The sequence below is a fragment of the Ammodytes marinus genome (assembly GCF_949987685.1).
Source record: "Ammodytes marinus genome assembly, chromosome: 23".
Lineage (NCBI taxonomy): Eukaryota > Metazoa > Chordata > Actinopteri > Uranoscopiformes > Ammodytidae > Ammodytes > Ammodytes marinus.
In genome coordinates this window covers 9,882,271-9,903,892 of record NC_137227.1, presented here as the reverse complement: position 1 = coordinate 9,903,892, position 21,622 = coordinate 9,882,271, and the positions used below count along the sequence as shown (strand labels likewise).

Here is a 21,622-nt window from a genome sequence, read left to right as displayed (position 1 = left end):
AAATCATCAGCTTCACCTCACAATTACAATACACAACAAATATCTTAAAATGCCTTTCATTCTACATATGGCAAAAACCTTTGGGCTTAGCAATGATGATTTGTGGCCAAACACACATGAGGCAGTAATGTTTTTGTATGCAATGTAAAGATCCATCAATAAATTAAAGAATCCTCCTGAAAAACCATGGCACGGTTGGTTGAGCAAACATGAGTGTGTCTTATCAACAAAGCGCTGGGTACCGGCCAGGGGGAGGGGGGAGAGGGGGGGGAGATAATGAAGCTAATTGATTGGCAAAATATTACAACCACTAGTCTCCTGATGGAAGTCCTTGAGCTTTAATTGAATCAGGAAAGAAATCTTGCTCAGGTTCTCTCATTTGCTGGGTTTCAATGGGAATCTTTCTAAAAAACCATATCAGGTCAGTCATATCAGTATGACTGTGTGATGTACATGCAAAAGTTCCTTTGCATAAAAGGCTACTGTAGAGATCCCCCCCCGCCCCCCCCCCCCCTGCCTGCTCCGCACAACGTCTGCACCAGGCGTGGATCCATGTGTGTGCACTCCTCTAATCTTGCCAGGGTGAATGTCATTGCCATATGCACGATGCGAGTGCGAGGTGAGAGATAATCTAATCACAAGGGAGACAGAAAGTAGATGTGTGGGGTCGCTGTGAAAAGATGCTGCAGAGCTTTGAGAAAGGACTGGGAGATAAAACAGCAGGCGGAGGAGGAGGACGGGAGGCCACAGCCAGTCTTTGAACTCCCCTGACAAATAATTGAAGGACAGGGGGGTATAAGGCTACAACAACAAACGCTGATAGATGAAACCTCTGACACTGCACAGCTTCTTCAGAGAGTGAAGAAAAATGAAGAGGTGAAAGTATGAAAGAAGAATGTTACCCCTTAAAGGTGTCCACTTAATGACTGTGTCACACCTTTTTGATCATTTCTTTACTGGACATGCAATTAGTAAGATCAACCCCCAACTGGATGTAATTTAAGAATGCCTTCAACCAAAGACTTTACTGCAATAAAAATGCAGCAGGATTTGTTTCAGGGGCCGGTAAGACACAAGATCCGGGAAAGTGTAGTTTGAGTAACAGTCCCGTGAGTTTGAAGGCATCATTCACCAAAACAGTAAAGCAGTTTCTAATACAAAGAGATGGGAATTTATAACACTGCAAAGTTATAACAGCAACAATCATTTGATTTAACCAAAATTTCACAATTCATCACTCTCTCTGTATCTGATTGACACAGTTGCTTTTAGGACATGAATGTTGAGACTGCTTTTTAACATTCGTTCCCACACCTTTCCTGTGTCAGGATAGAGGATAGTATTTTAATTTTAACAAAGTAGTGAAACACATTAATTTAAGTGAGATCTGATATGATATCCCTTTTTGTAAGAAACATTGTGCCAAGAAAACAAGGGCACAAAGACAGAGTTCTAGGAGACGGATGAAAGGCAGTGTGATGCAGAAAATATGCTTAAAGGCTGTTTTCCTCACCTTTCACCATGGCCATTCAGAACAGGTATAAAGACATTTTAGAAATGGTTGGACAATATGTCGCTAGAACTGTCCTGAATAAAAATGGTTGGGCTTCAAAGCTTTAGAGGGTCGAAATCATCAAAAGTCTGTTAACTCTGAGGGATGGGGACCAACGGAGGAAAAAAACGCCCATAAAAATAATGTTGCACTACTACTACTGGGTTATTTGGGATGATTGATGTAATGCCAACAAAAAACAACACTGATTTGGCTGTTGGTTTGCCATGGCAACGAATAATCTTCTAAGCATTTTGGTCGACAAAAATGTCACACAAACTAGTTTGTTTTGCATACTGAATCCTTTTACCTCTAAATGCCCCAGATATCTTGATGCAATCTTGGTGACCTTCACCGACCACCCTTGATCCTCAATCTTATTTTCAGATCCTGTACTTTATTCATTTTCTCTAAAGGTGACACCAACCAGTTGAAACATTAATATCCACTGAGCAATATGGTTTAGCGTCAGAACTCTGGTATGCAGATGAATGCATTGTGTGCATGGTTATATTTTTCTCATTATCTAAGGCATTAATATTCACAACAGGCAGCCAGACGCCATCGGTGATCACCGTCAATTACATGGTGCACGTCAAGGGGAGCTGGGTCTGAGCCTGTCAGCCAATAATCAACAAGAACATGAGAATGAACTGACAGAAGGCCTGACCTGCTGCTATAGTTAGACGCAAGCTTCAGATCAAAGGTCTCTAGTCATTTCGCTGTCCTTCCCATCTCAGGCAAGCCATTATGAAATCTTATTAAATTGAAAAATTACAGAGAAAAGCTTTTATTTCCAAATACTTTGCTGAAAACCAAGGATAATTTTAGTAGTGTGTGGCCCTGAAGCAGTAGCAGTTTATTTAAATACTTTGTTTTCTTTATTCACTTCAGTTCACTTCATTGATGCATTTTTGGGGACACATTGAATTTACTTACTATGTAAAAACGGTGTCTGATTGAAACTTCAGGATGTCTACCTAACAAGATGACGGGTTGTGCTATTTATTTTGACAAGGGATGGGCATCCAACATCAATACTTCCGCGGTACAGACTAAAATATGTCCCTTGTGCCAAGTATTGAAAACTGTCCCAGAGAGAGAGTGCATAAACAAGATGCACTGCATCTTGTTTATTGTTCTCTGATCTGAGAAGTCCTGATAAAAATCTAAATGTGTTTATTATTTATCAATTTATTTGTTTGAGGATTGTATCCCTTTATTATATGTCCAGATTTAGTGTAGTGTAGAGATGACAGGAAACAAGAAGACCTTTGTTTTCCTCATAGAGAGAGGAAACGAAGGTCCCCGGCCAGATTAGAACCCAGGACGCTGGAACTTATAGTCGCCTCCCAAACTCCATTTCAGGTTTATTCAGATTTTTTTTGTAAAGGTTGTATTTCATAAAGGCAAAGCAATTTGACACTATTTTACATTGGAGAAACTTGGATTATGATGTTAAATTACTTTTGACATTAAACAATTTCTTTGTCAAACATTTTCAAATGTTATTCAGCCCTACCTTTCACAATATCATATCAAAAAATGATATGATATCTATCTATATATATATATATATATATATATATATATATATATATATATATATATATATATATATACACACATATACACAGTATATAGATTTTTTATATATCTGACCTGTGTGGAGGTATCTGACTCTCTCTTGGTTCGCCCTTGAGAAAGCCACTGTGCCGTCACCGTCCTTCCCGGCCGCAGCCCTGGAGGACACAAAGCGAGAGGGAGATTAATGGGATGTGGGACCGTGTGTACATAGACTGGAACGTTACATGTCAAGGCAGGTCAATACAGATGGGAAACGCTAACCGGTTAGAAAAGAGCAGTGAAATCAACTGGGTCAACCGAATACACATTGCAGGGGTCACTATGTCATTGAGCAAAAGCACACAGCCATACAATGAAAGAGCATTCAGTTTGTTACAGTACATGTGTGGGAACTGTTTGGTATCGTCAACGTAAAGAGATTGGTAGAGGCATGGATATTTTTATAGTGGAGGCACCCCACATTGAATATAGAAGACCTCCACTAAAATCAAAAGACATGACTTTTATCATTTTTTATAATATAATGCTCATTGAGCTTCAGGGACAATGAAAAGTGATGTAACGTCACACAGCAAAGCTCACATATTTGAAGGGTGAGGCCGCTGTTTAGAACCTAATCTAGTCATTACATTGATAACGAGACGAGTACACTGATAACTTATCAGTGTACTCGTCTCAGTGATAAGTCACATCCTCCCATCACTTCGCAATTCAGTAAAAAGTCAAAGTCAAAATCAAATAAAACAAAGTTAGGTTTAACAGAGGCAACCCAACAAGTCAGTCACAATCAGGCGCTAGGCAACATAAGTCAAAAAATGGAAAATCAAATCATATATGTCTTCCCACCTCTGCAACAATAAAAAAACATGTGTACATTCAGGACTAACACAGAACATACTGTATGAACAGACATTCCTTTGCTCATTGTGGAAGTTACACAAAGCAGTGACATATTGTCACCTTTTTTAATTATGGTGACCTGTACAAACATTTGGGAGAAGTTTTGGAGCCATGTTTCTGTTCAACAGATAAATGTAAGTCATATATTCACCTCTTTTAGCTCGGTAGTTTTCTAACAACTCTTGAGGAAAATATCTCTTTAGCTGCTACCTGCAGTGAGCCTCTCACTGTGTGTGTCTGCCGTTTGGTACTGAGAAGGTAGTGTGCAGGTTTTTTTTAGGAGCTTTTTCTATGAAACAGGTAGCCTGGAAATCCAGACCTGCGACTGGCAAATTTAAATTTGCTCAGCCTTCTGGTCTGGACACGAACCATTTGAGCTCATTAACTATGGTGGAAAATTCACCAATTAAATCGTACTATCTGTTATGGGCGGGCCGGAGCCTTATTTATGGGGCTGTGGGGAAGGCATAATCGGATGATGACTGTGTTGTGCATTCGCCATCAAAGTCGTGATAGTATACAACAAAGATGGCGGCGGATTTGTTGTTTGAGTCTGAAACTGCTTTTGCCTCGAGACTTAACGATTTGGAAAACGGGAGTCAAATCTTTCATTAGAAAGATGAATTTTCGGTTTAAAGTAAAGTTTAATTTACTAGTTAACCCTGCTGTTTGCTAAACAAACAGGGCTGAATACATTACCTTGTTCATTGCTCTGATTGGTCGCAGTGCTATCCAATTGCGTGCAGTTGTATTTGAAATGCATGCGTTGGTGCCGCCCCTTGAGTTGGGAAGGACTTCTGCGCCTGGAAATAAAGCTACAAGTGCAGGAAGAGTGGAGGTGTGAGCCAGACAGCTTAACAATGAGCACTATAAAGCTCCTTAAAACATGTAGCTAATAATACTCAACATAACGTGCAGTATCATCACTACCAGAGACCCCTTTCACTTGATGCGTTTTCATATTGTTATTTGATCGGTCATTATAAAAATATCGGTTGAAACCGTTTTATAATAAAACTGCCTTCAATATACAGATGACCGTGGGGACTGTCAAAAAAAATGGTGTGCAATTGTGATTATATCTCTCCTATTACATTTTTTCATCACTACCATTTTATACCAGGTTCTGCAACCTAATGTTCCATGATCTGAAGTATGCTTCAAGTACGCTTGAGTTCTCCACATTTATATTCTTTGTGAGCATGCAATTTTATTCATCTGCCTCCGCTGATAGAGTCACTCGTGTCAACACTTCAGGTACTGTATGTGCAGAAAGCCATGTGAATTCAAGTCAGATTTCCTCATGCATACCTTTGAAAATGGCCTATCATCAAACATCTATCTTAATAACAATTGATTAAAACTGCCGCAATCTGTAAAAAACTATTATTTCCTCAGGTTCTTTTTCAGGATTTGTCTTCCGTACTGGATTGTAGTCAATGCGTCAGAACAGTTTTTTGGAATAATGGCTCACATTTTCACAGAGCAAGGACTCTCAACAGTATGACTCGATTAGCTCAGGTGAATCATGGAGCACACTTCAAATTGACAAAAACACTTCCCGCGACATTGAATTTAAAATAGAGTGATTCATACACGTCCGCCCGGGACAGCTATACATACTATCACAAATCATTGTATTGGAACATCACCACTTTATTTGAGCTTAGTAGCAATAACTGAGAAGACAGAAGGGGTTAGGTATATTCATTTCAAATCTCGGGAACATTTGGGTGATATCATCAGGCAAGACAGAACAAGGGTTTACTTTCCCCAAGGCAATGAAGAGAATCAATAATTAGCTTTGGCTACAAACTTGGTAATTAAACCGTTATCAAGAGGACAATGGTGGTAGCAACGTATAACACAGTATATCTTAATTGTTCCTCCGAGGAACAATGTGGGTCATGATGGAAGAAGTCACATTGTATTAAAAGGTAAATTATTCTGCATGCAATTAAGCTTAATTTGATTCTATTATCAAGTTACTCACAGAATTAACAATAATTAGTTACCGCTGAAATGACCTGCATTTGTCATCTTTATCAGTGAACGTGCCTGACAGTACTGACTAAAAATTACAAGCTGCTGGCTGAATATTTAGTCGGCTTTTTGCTAATGAGATGAGAATTAGTCTAGGTTTAGTGAATATAGGCATTCTGCCAACCTCTGTGTCTTAATACACTCTCACTTAAGGTGCACCCAAATGATTTTATCTAATGCTAATTCACACTCACTGATCCATTAAAATATGCCTCCATCGAGCTCACATTGAACGTCGTTGGGATCGGCTGAGGACATCTCTATTTAAAACATTTGTAGACTAAGGGAAAGCTTAACCGAAATGTGTTTGATAGAGGATAAAATAAAGTTTTGTTACGATAAGCATAAACAACACTTGATTGAAGTGTTCTCCAGAATGGCTGACTCCACCTTTAAGTGGCGTTTAGAGTCAATGGTGCAAAATCTGGGAACACGCAACTGAACTCCCTGCTGGGCAAGACTACTCTCTCAGCCATTTACCCTTTAAGCTAGCATCTAACTGGGCTAACAGCCCACTGAGACTGTCCATCACAATGCATTCACAATACTTCTCAGCAATGGTGCCCCACTAGTCACCACAGGCGTCTGCCATGTTCTTGTCACATTGCTCATAAAAAGCATTGGATTCCCACATGGCACTGAAAGGCTCTAGTCAATTTCTCCATTTGTACAGTAATCCATTAAGCTCTCCTTTTGTAAAGTGTCCTTTGTGTATTGTGCAATCTGCATATCTAAATAGCACCTCCACAAAGCAAATCTAGAAAGCCAAAGAATATGCTATGGTGTGTGTGCATGCTATAAAAAAAGCAGCCAAGGTGAAATTGACTTCTGAAAGCAAATGCCTAAAGCTTTTCAGGTTGGTGGAGATCAAATGCTTTACCCCTCTCTAGCAAAGGTCACCATTAATCGCTGATAACTCTGAAAGGAATCCATAAAATGTCAGCAGCAGTTTGGCCTGGATTTGCCATTGAGAGGGAGGGGGAAACATTGCTGTGACATTTGAGGATTGCAGAAAAAAGGGGCAAGCAAAATAATGAGTTGAGCAGAGTGGAATGGAATGGAAAGAAGCGGTTGTCTATGGTTACTTGAGATGTAGATGCTGTTTTCCTGATCATTTTCCCCCTCTCACGCATTCGGAGGCGAGGCATGCTGTGCTCATTAGTATTTTTCATTGCTTCCCCGCATCAGGAGGCAACCGCGCCGACCTACGATAGTGCAGAGCAAGGCGGGTGCCTGTCCTCAATCACGCTGTGTCGACATGAGGGTACACTGACTGACTCAACATGTGTGGTCATGCAGGCAACTAGAAATATGCAGTGAGACTAACTGCTTTCAGTAGCTATCAACAGTTTCATATCTTCATTTTACACATAGATGCTTCTCTGGTGCCTCACTCTCGAAACTGCTACTTCACAAACTAATGCTAACTCGACCTCAGTACTACTGTTGTTTCTCAATGCAATATTTAAACTGGCAAACAACCAGAAGTCTTTTATCGTGAAGCAGCTACAGAAGGTGCTCACAGAAATTAGTCAACATCTGCCAACTCCACAATTAATACATATTGTTCTTACATCTAGATATTTGTTTCTGTGCTTTCTTTTCAGCAACAAAAATAGTGCATGAGAGGAAAGCACTGCAGTAACTATCTATATAGTTCTGCTGTATTAACTTGACAGGCAGGATTGCCTGATTCAACCCATTCTATTAATTTCCTTACTATTATTCATAATTTTCATGAATTATTGTAAATTACCTTATAATACACTATTATATTGTGTATATTCAAATCTTTGGCTTTCGAAAATTTGAATAAAACAAAGTAAGACATCTGAAGCGGTCACCTTGGACTCTTGGAACTCCGCTGACTTTACACATCAAATTGGGTTTGGGGGTGTTTGGAAATACCACTGCACATGTGAAAAAAGGTATAAAGCCTTTAGTGCATCCAGAGGGAGTTGTGTGAACTCTAAATACTAAAGGCTGAAGAATACATGTAGGAACATGAAACAAATCTCTTGGTATGAAGTTAGAAAGTGGTGAGCAAAACCTACTCATCATCAATGCTTCAGGCTGCATGGCTCAAGGCTACATTAGCCACAACTTGCATAACATCTGAAACTAAAACACCAATGAAGGCCAAGTTGCATCAAAGGTAATTTAGGGGCCAGGGTTTTGAGAAGGAGGTAATGTAACTGAATATTGTATGATTGACAATGTTTTGGGAACAAGCATTAACTGTAGTTTAGGAGAACCAAATTGCAACAGATCATCGTGGTAAGAAACTCCTTGGCTGCTGCACAAGTGCACATCACAAGCTAAGGTTGCACTCACTTTATCTGCACTAAGGTTGCACTCACTTTATCTGCACGGTGCTTAACCACGATAGTGTTGAGGCCTTTGCACACCCGGCGAGTTTTACTCGTGCGTTTAATTAGCGCGTTATTAATAATTACATGAACATGTAGAGTCAATACAAGCTTCCACATCAGCGCCGTAATTTTGCTTCGCGAATTTGAGGCTTTTATTTTTTCAAACTGAGTTCGTTTTTTCTAGGACATCACTTCCGATAGTGAGACGTAACAAAATTCACATTCCAAAATATACGCTTTTTTGTGCCGTTTATTCGCGTCGCGCCCGGTGTGCAACTGCCTTTAGGGGGCAAATAAACATGGGCACTGTACAGATGGCCTAGTGTGAGTGAGCCCCAAGGGAGTATTTGAGGATGGGACCGAGATTTGGCCTAGGAAACATGTATTCTGTATTTAATATTCATTTACTGCCAAAATCAACAGATGACACATTGGTCTGGAGTGATTTTACTATCCTCTCTTCAGAAAACATTAAGGCCGGCTAATAGCTTCAGTAAAGGCATTAGAGGTTGGAGGGAATGGGGCTTTCCATCATGCTGCTCCCCATGAATGATCGACTGCGCCACAACGAGGCTTTGGGGCGCTTAATAAACACCAGGCAGATCCGATACCCAACCTCTGAGTCAACAAATCACTCCTGTGTTCTTTGCTCCGTTTCTCCTGGCTACAACACTTCCCACAGAGTCTCTGGTGAAGCTTTTCAACTACAAAATCACCTGGTTTTTCTGTGACAGTGTTTGAGAGTGTCTCTGTCAAGTGGTACATGTGTGATGGGTAAGCCGATCGCCTCTTTTGGGAGGGTAAGAACACAACGGTGGATGGATGGATAGATAGATGGATGGATGGATGGATGAGAATAAGAAAAGGCAAACAGGATTAGACGGGTCCCCACCAAGATCCTGAACCTCGTTCCCCAGTTTAGCAGAGAGCTCATTGGATACACCGTCTTATCCGCCCCCTCAAACGCCAACCTCGGGGCATCCCTTCACAGTCGGAGACAGAGATAGAGCTCTCTATGGTAAATGGTATTTTAAATGTTTCCTTTCATGTCTTGTTCCTCAACCTCCACTCTGTCTTGTCTGCTATTACAGCTCTGTTGCTGCTGTTGGATCGCTTTATGGTCTGCTTAGTGTGAAAAAGCATGGAGAGCTTCAAAGTTTTCCAGCGTTCTGACCTCCAACCATTCTGAGGCAGCAGGAGAATGATGAGTTGGACAAAGTTTGAGAGAGGCTGTTCTTCCAAAAGGACTGCCCCCGGGTTCACAGAAAATCAATTTATGTTTAAGAAGGTGTTATACTCCATACAGTGAAGTTGGTAGCTCCATAAACTGAAAATCTCATGATGGAAAGGGGTTAAGAGGTGAAGCTTAGCTTCTTACAGTTCACTAAAGAACAGCAGCCCATTTTGCTAGATTTATAAAAAAACACATTCATGGTGGAGTAGGCCATGAGCCCAGTTTAATTGCAAAACATTGAAAAAACGGGAGGGCTCGGAAAAATGCTTCTACAGTGTATGACATCATGCACATTGGACTTATAGGAGTCAATAAAGAAAGTGCGCAACTATTTTCAAATAGATAAGTGAACTAATGTAAAGGCTATTCCTTCATCTTTATCATAAGCCTGCCAGCTTCTCTTACCACTCATTGTGGTATTTCTGAACTGTTATGATCACTTGTCTACCAGAAAGGCATGGGACGATAAACGGTTTCAAGGTATAACGTCGTGGTATGAAAAAGTCAAGGTTTCAATACCGCCAATATCTCTTTCATACTGTTCTAAGGTACTAGAACACTCAGGATGTTAACATACAAGTTTATTAATGTTCAGAATATTCCTGCATCATAACCACTTTTAGTAGAAGAGAAATGTTTAGAAAGTGAGCCTCTCTCTAAATACCTTGTTGAGCTGTAACCTTAAAGTACTGCTTTTATTGAAATTTTGTTTAGAATAATGAAATTATTGTTATAAAAAAAAGTGTATTAATGTTAAGAATATTATATATGTTAAAAATTGTGTTGAGGCTGGAAAAAACTATTCACTTCAAGAAACGCAAAGCACTCCACTAAGTAATTAAGTTCACAGTGAATTAACCAGTGTCTGGGTGTTCTACTGGACTGAAGAGTTTTCTTTGGCTCTGGAGAAGCTTTGTCAAGTCAGAGATAACGTGTCTTGGCTATCTGAAATAAAAAATGTTTGATTAAATTTTTTCTTGTTCAATGTCTCATTCAAGTTTGTTTGAAGGCAAAAGGGTCATAGAGAGGGGAGATGCAATTATCATTCCAATGACGCAGAGGCATTCACAGTGTTGCACTCTACTTGCTGAAAACTAACGGTGAAGAATGAAAATAGAGAGTTTCCGACCAATTCAAACCCTGCCATCTTTCTTATCAATCAATCACTAGTTGTCTGTAGTCTGTTTCAGAATAACAACAAACCCCCAACTCTGACCTGGGAAAGGTGTGTGTGTGTGTGTGTGTGTGTGTGTGTGTGTGTGTGTGTGTGTGTGTGTGTGTGTGTGTGTGTGTGTGTGTGTGTGTGTGTGTGTGTGTGTGTGTGTGTGTGTGTGTGTGTGTGTGTGTGTGTGTGTGTGTGTGTGTGTGTGTGTGTGTGTGTGTGTTGCTATTAGCAATAGTGTTGACCCCTGAATTAATGCACAAATTGCTGTGGCAGTATGGGGATCAAAATTGTTTTATTATTTTTTAAATGCTCTTGTAAGTAATAATACAATAATGTTAGTAATAATACCCAAATTCAAGGGATTGTTATAGAAAATAAATTTGATTCATAATTATGATTATGCTCAATAAAAAGGAATATTTGCCGATATCAGCTAAAAACAAATCCAGTCAGTTGGCCTCTTTTGGCAATTGATTTTTAAATCTGTCGAATGCAAGACTTGCATTTTTGGTTGCTTGGCTGAGTTGCATTCTATGTTATGCTAAATATCAGCTTCAAGGCCAGACATCGACTTTTAATAGCAGGCCATCCCTCTCTTTGTCCTAGGTCTCCCCTGCATCTAAAACTAAACCAGCTTTCTTCTATATCAGGTTATCTGCCATCGGTGTATGAGGGTGTGTATGAATGGGTGAATGTGGTAAGATATGTAAAGCTCTTTGGGGCTGAGAAAATCCTCTAGAAAGCGCTATATAAGTCAAGTCCATTTACCATTTATCTGTCCTCGCTGTGCCAAAATGTATGTCTATGAAAAATCGTAGATGAAATGATAATTAAGTGATGCAAATTTAATGGAAGCCTCTAACCGAGATAATACGACTCGGCATGGTCTTTGATCATTATGAAGCATTTACTTTTTGTAAACTACTGTTATTCTATGAAATTACATGAGATGATTTTAAATTCCTTTTAGACAGGAAAATAGTCCACAAAACGTGATATGATTTTATTTTCTTACCAATGTGAAGTCAAGGTTGAGTTATTTATTCAAATTGCATCCGGAAAGCAAGATCTATCTAAATAAATACACCAACAACATTACTTGAAATAATTAATCGCTTGGGGATAATGTGTTTTGTGTTTTGCCTGCTTAAGTAGACAGAGGGATAATTATGTTATTTCTGCACCGAAGCATTCTACAAAGTCTTTCGCTCAAAGGTGGAAAAATGTAAGTTTGTGTAAATTAGATTAAATTAATCTCCCTATGAGCAAATTGGGTAATTACAGCAGCAGAAAATAGCATATGGATAAGAATATGACCTATAGGGAAGTGACAATAGCTAATTAGAATAGTGCAAGAGAGCCACAGCAAATATGTAAAAGGAGGATAAGGCCAGTGGAGAAATGTTCAATCACAGCTGCAAGGACCACCACAGCCAATCTTTATAGTTTCTAATTGTGTAACCCTGCTTGTGAGGGTTACAATTCATGATCCTCCAGACACATAGCATATTAGACACCTGAGTGAACCATGAGAACATTTTGAAACTTCTAATAACTCAAGATTGAAAATACTCGTAACACATGTATTTCTATACAAAAGCTTTCACATGGTTTCAAATCGTTTGCTGACTGTCGTTTTACCTGCTGTTGATTCTATGGGCATTAAGTCCATGTGAATTCACCTTATTCTAAAAGATCCTCAAGTGTGGAATCAGTTGCATCTAGTAATTATATGTGTGTTGGAAGCATAACATTGGACAAGAATTAGAAATTGGTTGGAAGTTATTTACATCTTAAAAAGCCCCAAATCGCATTTAGAGTATGTTGCCATAAATGGGCCAATGGTAATGCTAGGCCAATGCTAATGTTTGCAAACACTACGATGGACAAATGAACAAGCTGTGTTTTAGAGCTCCAGACTGTTGTCCCTACAGCATTTGCGCTAATGACATTTTCATAAACGGAATAGAAAAAGTCTGTGAAGAGGACAGCCTAAGCCACAATGATGGGAATACACTTCCCATCATTGCTTTGTGCTGACTGAAGGGACCTGGCCAATGCTGATTGTTAACTGTAGCGTCTAGTTTTAGGAAGCATGAAATGGACTTACAGAGCAGCCGCTGCGGTTTGGACTGCTGTGCCCCCCCCCCCCCCCCAGCCTCACCACATTAGATACGACAACACATGAAAGTCCACAGACATATCAGTTTGGCCGTGAAGCATTGTTTCTGTAAGTTACACATCGATACACTAACCTCTCCTTATGTTTTACCTAACCTAGCTGGGTGTGCTGACAAAAGTCACAGCCTGTATTGACAGCCCAGGCCTGTTTGCATAGCTGCTGCTTTACTGATTCATATCATGCCTGCCCCAGTCCTAATGCGCTCTGTGGAACTTCAATGAACAGAGAGAGGGCACAGTGTGGGCTTTGCCAGCAATCCAGTGCCACATTGGATATGAATGGATTAAAGTATTTTGTAGTTTGTTTGGTTTTTCTTTTGATTTAAGCCACTCCTAGGACATTTGGGAAATTGGGAATGGTGGTGGAAAAGTTACAGGATGGCAACACAGAGACAAAGTTAGATGGTGAGTTCAAATAAAAAAATCCTGCGCTATGAAGGATCAAATTTTTATTATCTCTATCATAAGCATGAACCAATCCTCCTCAAGCGAACTGCCAATCATATATCTCTATTCTCTACTTATTTAGAAAGGCTTTTGATTCACACTTAAAAGTAATCGGAATTTACTGTTATTCTTGATTCCTTGATGTAAAGCACTCTGGAAACCTGCTGGTTGATGTAAAGGGCTATATACATGTCGATTTTGATATATCTCCCCTTTCCACTCCAATCACCAACTGCACAAGTCTTTTATAACTTTGCTGTGTGCACTTTGTTGTGTAACATGTTATGTGTGTTACATATTGTGGGTTTAAAATAAGATATTTAAAGACATCTTAATACAATTTCATAGTATTCTAACTTTGCTTTTAGTGGATTCTGTTGTAACTGAAAAAGTATTTCCTAGATTTAGGCAACATTTAATTCCTAGTCCTACTGTATTGTTGTACCAAAATCATATCCACACATTTTTTATTATCAAAGCAGGCCAATCCAACCTAAAGATATTCGTCAAAGATATTCAATCAAGTTCGCATGATGGGTAAGAATCAAAGGATTCAGGTTTAGGAGTGACTTAGAGAAACTTGTCCAGGATTTCATTACTGCAAAGCACATTTCTCTGGTCTTCCCAATAAAGGTCTTCACAATCAAGCCCTCAACACAGACAAAAACAAGCAAATGCAGCATACCAGGTCTCCGGATTCTGCATTGTTTGCCACTGTGAGATAGAATACATTTTAACTTACAGCTGATCGTCTATAAATCTGAAAGAGAGCTTAAACAACCTAGTAACTAAAGTCTGTCGCAACTTTGACTACATTTAATTTCAGGTTAGAATTTTTGTTCTCCTCTGCCTTTGACAAAACCATCAGCATATTCAATTCTTAAGGTCCCATTACGCAACTGCAGCCTACATCAAATTGCAAAAGCACCATACAAATCAATAGTTCTCTGAATAAATCACTTATGCTATCAACAGAATATGCTTCTGTACTGTCAGGTTGTTTTCCCAAAGCACCATTCTCATTTAAAAGCAAAAGGACTGCTTAACTTTTCCTAAGAACACGGCACTCAGATTCACTTTGCTGGTTACCTCAGCTAAAAGGCACTCCGTCTCTGTCGGTGATTTCATCATACAAAATGAATGATGAAGCCTATGTTATGTTTGTATTCCCTTTATATCTGGAATCATAGAAAGTAAATCACAAATGTATAGGGGTTAGTAGCAATCTCAGTGAACTAAGGAATCACGTTTTTACTAATGAGTCTTAAAGATTGTGTTGAGGAGAGTGTTAGACACATTAATAACCATGAAGCATGAAAGCTGCATGGGACTGGGTGAAAAACGATGGTGAAGAAACAGAAAAGGAGGTAGGTATGAAGAATATTACGACGGGCAATTAAAAGGAAGGATTGGTGTCCAGACGTGTGACTTGGCCACTCAGCTGTAGGGATGTGTCACGTACATGCACGTAAAGACGGGCATCATGAAGTTGACTGTTTTGTGCTCGTTTCAGAATATGTGTTTGCAAATGCAAGCCTGGTCTCAGCCAGAATATTTTATTGAGGTAATCAGTGCAGTCCGAGGCTTGTAATGTAATCGCTAGCTATAATTTCTGTCCCAGCTGGCTACTAGGCTATATAGCTACTCTACATGTCTCCTCTCGTGTAGTGTACAGTATGTTCAAAGTAGCATCCCCAACAACCAACACAACTGGGTGAGTTTAGCGAATATATGGACATTTCTTTACGTTTTTTCGGATCTGTGATGCAAATCAAATGAAAGAGAGCCAGAAAAGCCATTTAAAGGATGAGGCCCCATTAGTTGGTAAATATAAAGAATGTGGAATAGTCTCTAATGCAATGGGGACAGTCCGAAACAGGGCTAGAAAGGGACAGCAAAATGTTGTGACGCAAGAACAGAGGGGTTTAAATCAGAGCACTAGAGCAGGGACATTCACTATATCAATGTGTGAAAGCAGCAAAGTAAGTTAAGTAACAACTTCAAAGCTGATTTGGTCAAAGTCAAAGTACACTAGGTTAAAAAAAACATGGGGCAATTTAACAGATGCAAACTGTAGGACCTGGTAGTGATGAAGTAGTGCTCTCAATCGCACCCCAATCCCCCTATAAAAAGCTTACCCTTATATTTCCTATATCCTAAATCCCCAAAGACTTCATCTCTTCACTATTCTCTTTATCACTCTCTCTCTCAATTCAAGTATTCCTGAGCTCTTCCATGATTCTTAACGAGGCGCTCAGTGAAGTTCCCTTCCCTTCACTCTCTTGCTTCCTATAGCTTTTCAGAAATGAAGTGTTGGGACGAATCAGTCAAAGTGCTCTCAGAGTGGTTACCTCTCTTTGCAATGAGGCTCTGTTAGTGGTCCCTCACACCTTACAGAACCACCTTTAAAAAGTGTGTGCAGAATAATAACCAGATTTTATGATAGGCTACTAAATTCCTGCAATTCCTGAAAAGCTGTAACATTTACATAAAATGAAGTGTGGGTTTTGCTCGTCTTTTATCATGTGTCATTATTATTCAAAAGAGCCTCTGAACGCCTACTTTAGATTAGCCATTCACCGGTGTTATGAAAGATTGCGTTGATCTAGGTGGTATGTTTTCACTTTTATTTCATGTCAAGGGGAAAATAAAAGCATTTTCAGGCTTAATGGGGTTTTGCTATTTCTATCCTTGTGACGTGTGAAAATCTCTTACAATCCTTTCACGAAACAATGAAAAATGAAAGCCTTGGGGAAATAACCAACAGAATTTCCTCATAATGACAGTAGTTCACACTTGTCTGTCATCCTAATATCCTCAACCATGTGTTTAGGTACTCAGAGATGATTCAATAAAAAAACTTAACAGTAGGGATGTTCTCCTTAAAGTTATGTAATAATTGAAATAGCATCACAGAAACTTGCTCTAAGAGAGGAGACAGTTCAGTTAGCTGTCAAAGAAGAGGGGCTTTTCTAGGTTCATCATAAAAGGGGTTAAAAACTTCACATGTTGTAGAACTACATTACACTACATCCTGGCATAGAGACTGAAGCTCTCAGAAACACAGAGCTCTCTGGCAGCCCCTCACCTACACACTGCAGACCCACAAAGCATAAACACAACACTTGGAAAATGAATAATGACTAAAAGAAGCCCGCACACAGCAGACCAGAAATTACCTTGCACAGTATTCCTGTGGGTGTTACAAATAACAACCATGCCGTCTTGTTAGATTTCAAACAAAACATTCTTCAGTGTGAAACCTCTGTGTTACGCCGGCCTTGTGTTTGCAGTGGGAAAAGGAATCTGTGTGAGAAGGTGAGCTGGGCATTGTCGGGCAACGTGTCACTAATGAAAGTTTGCTTGTTCAGAGGTCGAGCCATAACAGTTCTGCCGACTGCGCAGACAGTCCCTGTTTCTCCCCCTGGATATATATCTGCCCACGCTTTCAAGAGCTATGGAATGATTCCATACAGATTCATCTGGGCCTGGAGAACGGGCCTCGCATTGCAAAAGCATGTGGAGAACAGGCCCTGGGCAGGCTCAAAGCCTGGTAAATGGGCCGTGTTGCAACTAGCAGATATTGTAAACTGCTGACCACGGAGTTTATTTGAATCCAGGCGGAGAAGAAGTTCATTAGGAGTTTGGAGGGCTCTTTTAACCTTTTGATGACATATCTGAGATTGATAGAATGTGAGAAAACTGCCAAACGAGAGTAATCAGGGAGGGTGCAGGGCATGTTGATAAAAGGACTACTATTATATTGGCAGTGGCGGCAGTGAACCAGATGTCGATGGAGGAGGTGATGATGGACTTAAAGATGGCGATGTGTTAAGTGCACCATCATTATCTATGGCAGGTTGAACTTCAGCTGCCTCAGAAAGTACGTCCTCGGCTGAGCTTCCTTTGTGAGGACTTGAGTTGCTGGTCACACAGGAGGGGCTGGTTCTTTCTGATGTCTTTAACCATCTCCACCATCTTCAGAGTGTTGAGCTCCAGTTTGCTTTCTCTGCACCAGGTCACCAAATGGTCAATCTCCTCCACCAAAAACAAATCCGCTGCAAAGCTGGTCTTTTGAAATGGCCGAAATTATATTAATTGTCATTACACTGAAGGCTGTTAATGAGTGAATACATCATTGCTCAATTATTACCAGGGCTAACAATTGAACCCAATGGTCACATTTATAATCTTTTTAATTAAGCAGTTTCAATTGAATAGCTGCACTTAATAATATTTGTATATAACTTAACAATAGTTTAAATTAATTTCCGTCACTGTGGTGATGGACACACAGAAAATGAGCAGTTAATTTGCCTTTGCAAAAAAGCATGTTTATTATTAATGATTGATTGTATTGTATAAGATTAAATGGCCAATATTTAGTTTGTTACATACAGTATATTGTATTGCCAGATGTCAGCCGATTATAGTGAAAGAAAACTGCAGTACACAGGGGTAAAATGGATAACCTGGTCCTAGATGGTAAAGAAAGAAAGAAAAAGATTTCCAAATCCATATCATTCTGATCCAGAGTCAGATTAAACTTTTTAAATAACTGGGCCCATATGATCAGATGCTGTGTTCAAAGAACTGTTGATAACAGATGGGTGATGTGATGGTTGATGACTCCGGTTCTGCTGACTGCTGCAAATTAGCTCCCAGTTTTATTGGAACACACACATTCCCACTTCTCTGATATTCCATGATGTTTTTGGAGGGTTTCTTTATGCGGGCTGTGGGAGCAGCCAATAATCACTGTTCTATTCAGTGCATGTTAATACACAGCCTAGGCTCTGTAAACGGGCATGTGAATAGCAACTGTGGTGAGCCCCCTTTGTTTGCATGCCTTTGTACAGAGCCTGGCTGTGTATAACACCATTTTTTTTTAGCAAACACACAGTATGGATGGACAGTCAATGGATCCTGAGGAGATAGATATTCACTGATTTTGACCAAAAGTGTCCTCGAGAATCGCTGACTCCGCCTATAATCCATAAAGTTTCATATCTCCACATCAGTACAGACTGTGAAATATACAGGAGAAAGAAGAAGTCCAATGCAATACTGCCACCAACTGCAGGCTCAAAACTGACCTCAGATAAAAACGACTATAAACATGTCAAACTACAACAAAAATGAAGTTGGATCATATAGAGGTGCTGGGTTACACTGCATCTGACAGGACAACAAGAGTTCAATTGATCATCCAAACTACATCTGTGTTCTCTTTCCGAAAAAGAAAAAAAAATCTGTTCAGGGGCCAAACACACACACACTCACACACACACACACACACACACACACACACGGTTTGTTAACTAGTTCAAGTCTAAACATCTTATTTGAATGGAGGCTATTGTTCAAGTTACTCTGCCTTGCAGTAGTTCAGTCCACATGACCAGACAGGCTGATGCATCTACATACCAGCCACTGTCACACAAGTTGACCTTTGTGTGTGTGTGTGTGTGTGTGTGTGTGTGTGTGTGTGTGTGTGTGTGTGTGTGTGTGTGTGTGTGTGTGTGTGTGTGTGTGTGTGTGTGTGTGTGTGTGTGTGTGTGTGTGTGTGTGTGTGTGTGTGTGTGTGTGTGTGCTGAGAGAGCGGAAAGATGGTGAATACATTTCCAGCTCTACAGTTTATTTCATGTCATTCCATAGTCGGAGTGCTACCAGAAGTCCAAGCCAACACAGACCCTTGCGGAATAGAGTCAAATCAGGATTTTACATTGTGTTGGTTACACCCAAAAAGCCCACAAGAAGCAGACTTTTTGTGACATAACATCTGGGCTACTCTGCTCTACTGTAACGGTCTGCTGTACTCAAGCATTTATCCCAACTGCTGCCTTTTAAGGACAACGATCAGGAGCGTAGGGCTGATTGTAGAGTTTGGCACGGGGGTTAAAAAAAAAATCAGGCAATAGCCTAGTGTTTAAGCCTAAAACATATGTTCGTCTACACACCATTCAAAAGCACAAACTTCTAGGCTACAATAAATCTCTTTTTTTAAACCATGTGTGTACAGCAGTGTGTACTGCTCGCTTCGAAACGCGCTTGGAACAAGATGCGCGCCCGTAACTCGTTAGAAAAGTCTCACAATTTTAAGTTTCCTTGCAAACAGTGACTTATACACAGGTTAGAAAATAAGTGACTCCTTGTATTCATTAAAACTAACGCCTTCCCTTCACTTCGGCGTCAAAGATAAACTTAAATAATGACTAGGCCTATATCTAGCATAGTTTCACCCTCATACCCTCCGCCTTCCAGAGTGATGAGGAGGCAAGTTGTGGGAGTAACCGGAGAGACCCTGTGATAATATTCTGTAGCCCACTGTTATTCAGTGGGTATGCGTTTGTTTTGGCTGCCGTCTGTGGAAATGTGCAGAATAAATCCATTCTATTCAGTTCAGGACTTGTAAGTAATGGGTGTCTTGCGCTTTTTTCACTGATAAGAAACTCGGCAATAAATTGCCACGTTTTTAAAAGGAATTTGGTGTAGGCTAGTCTATACGCCGCGCTCTTTTTTTTTTATATATGAGGACTCACTTAGAAAAGTTGTATTGTTATCACAGCCGACATTACACGTCTCAACTCAAACCACTTATACAGAATGACACACTTTAAATCTTTCATACGAGTTGTTAAAATGAGCACCAGTTCTTCAACAGGCAACTGGTAAGACCCTGGAAGAAGTTTTTCTCTTTACCTTGTTCTCCAGTGTTTCCGCTGGCTCGTCCAACAGTGCCGTTCAGCAGCACGAGACAAAGAAACACAAGCAAACGTCCACATTTTGCCGGTGATATTTGGGCATTTTTCTGCCTGTGTTTACTGTACATCCCTGTGACCCTCGGTACCGCCGACCGTCCTCCCTTTCCTCGCCGTTGTTCAACTCAAGCCTACCTTTCTTTCTGACTTCTCCCGGCGTCAAACCGTGCGTCAAACGCGGGAGGCACAACCACAGCACTTCCGGTCCGAACGTCAAAATAAAACCACTTCAATTTATTAACCCGTTCAGATCCCCCTTTCAAGACAATGGACACAACTTACTTTTTTTATTGCTTATTTATATGCTTTGAAAAGAAGCATATTAGATGTATTTTTGCACCCAAAAATGCATTGTGTGTAGACCTACCTTAACCAAGTTCAACAATTTTAACTGCTGTGATATTAAGCCAATAAACCGAATAGGCCTATAGAACAAATAGAATAGAAGGAAAAAAAAAACTTTTTTTTTTTAATAGGCCTATTACTTTTCATCAGAATTCCAGTAAGTATCTGGATATTCAAATATAATCCAGATACATGAGATGTGACTCAGCTTTGTGTGGAATTCAGAGAATTAAACATTTGATCATCCTTTTTGAGGCTATGCTTGACATTCAACAGAGCCTAAAATTCAGGTTCAAGAATACTGTATTTCCCCACTTAATTGTTCCCTGGCTGAAAAAAAGTCCACATTTTTCAAATATATGATCAACTGTTTTAGGCAGGGGCGTGGTAGCTCCATCCAGGAACTGAGTCGACAATCTGCATGCCCAAGAAGTTGACCTCGTGCTTTGCCTCCTTCTGTCCCTCCGATGTGTACTCCCATAACCTCACTGCAAAGCTGAAGAGAGCAAAACAGGTGTTTTGCCACTGGCATATTTATCAGCCAGCTAACCAGCCTGATAACCTACAGCTGTCACGTCTCCTGCCACAGCTGCAGCTATCCAGCCAAAACACACAAGGACAATTAACTGCGATATTAACATGGTCTTTTTTCTACTCACTAAACTGTGTATGATTTTACTTCTAAAGATTTCACTTTGTGTGTGAGCCTGCTCACACATGTCATCTGACGTGTGTGCACCACAATGGGCCTTTCTCACAACAATTTGGACTTTTATTTTGAAATCAAATATCATCCCGTAATGGCCTAACTGTGTTTTACTTGACATCAATTGGCGCTTGAGAAAACAAGGCATGGATTTGATTAATGTTGCCTTGTTTTTGGGAAAAAGCAAAGACTGAATGAGAAAGAATGTATTGTCTCAGACCCTTCATCATTCAATAAAACATAATTATACAAAATAAGACAAAGAAAAGCTAATGTTGTGAAATTAATTTATAAATGTTGTGTTTAACATAAAGGTTTATTGATCAATT

The 21,622-nt window shown here is 39.9% G+C and overlaps 1 protein-coding gene across 1 annotated transcript in view; it reads right to left on the bottom strand.

Annotated features, from left to right (window-relative positions):
- Positions 1-20,379, bottom strand: part of adam19a (ADAM metallopeptidase domain 19a) — a 141,411-nt gene extending 121,032 nt beyond the window's left edge. The window contains exons 1-2 of the mRNA XM_080052136.1: positions 20,184-20,379; positions 3,215-3,294 (exon numbers count right to left, since the gene is read on the bottom strand). Of these exons, the coding sequence (XP_079908262.1) occupies positions 3,215-3,294; positions 20,184-20,313 (210 nt within the window). The 5' untranslated portion in view covers positions 20,314-20,379. The remainder of the gene's footprint in view (positions 1-3,214; positions 3,295-20,183) is intronic.
- Between the last annotated feature and the right edge of the window lie 1,243 nt (positions 20,380-21,622).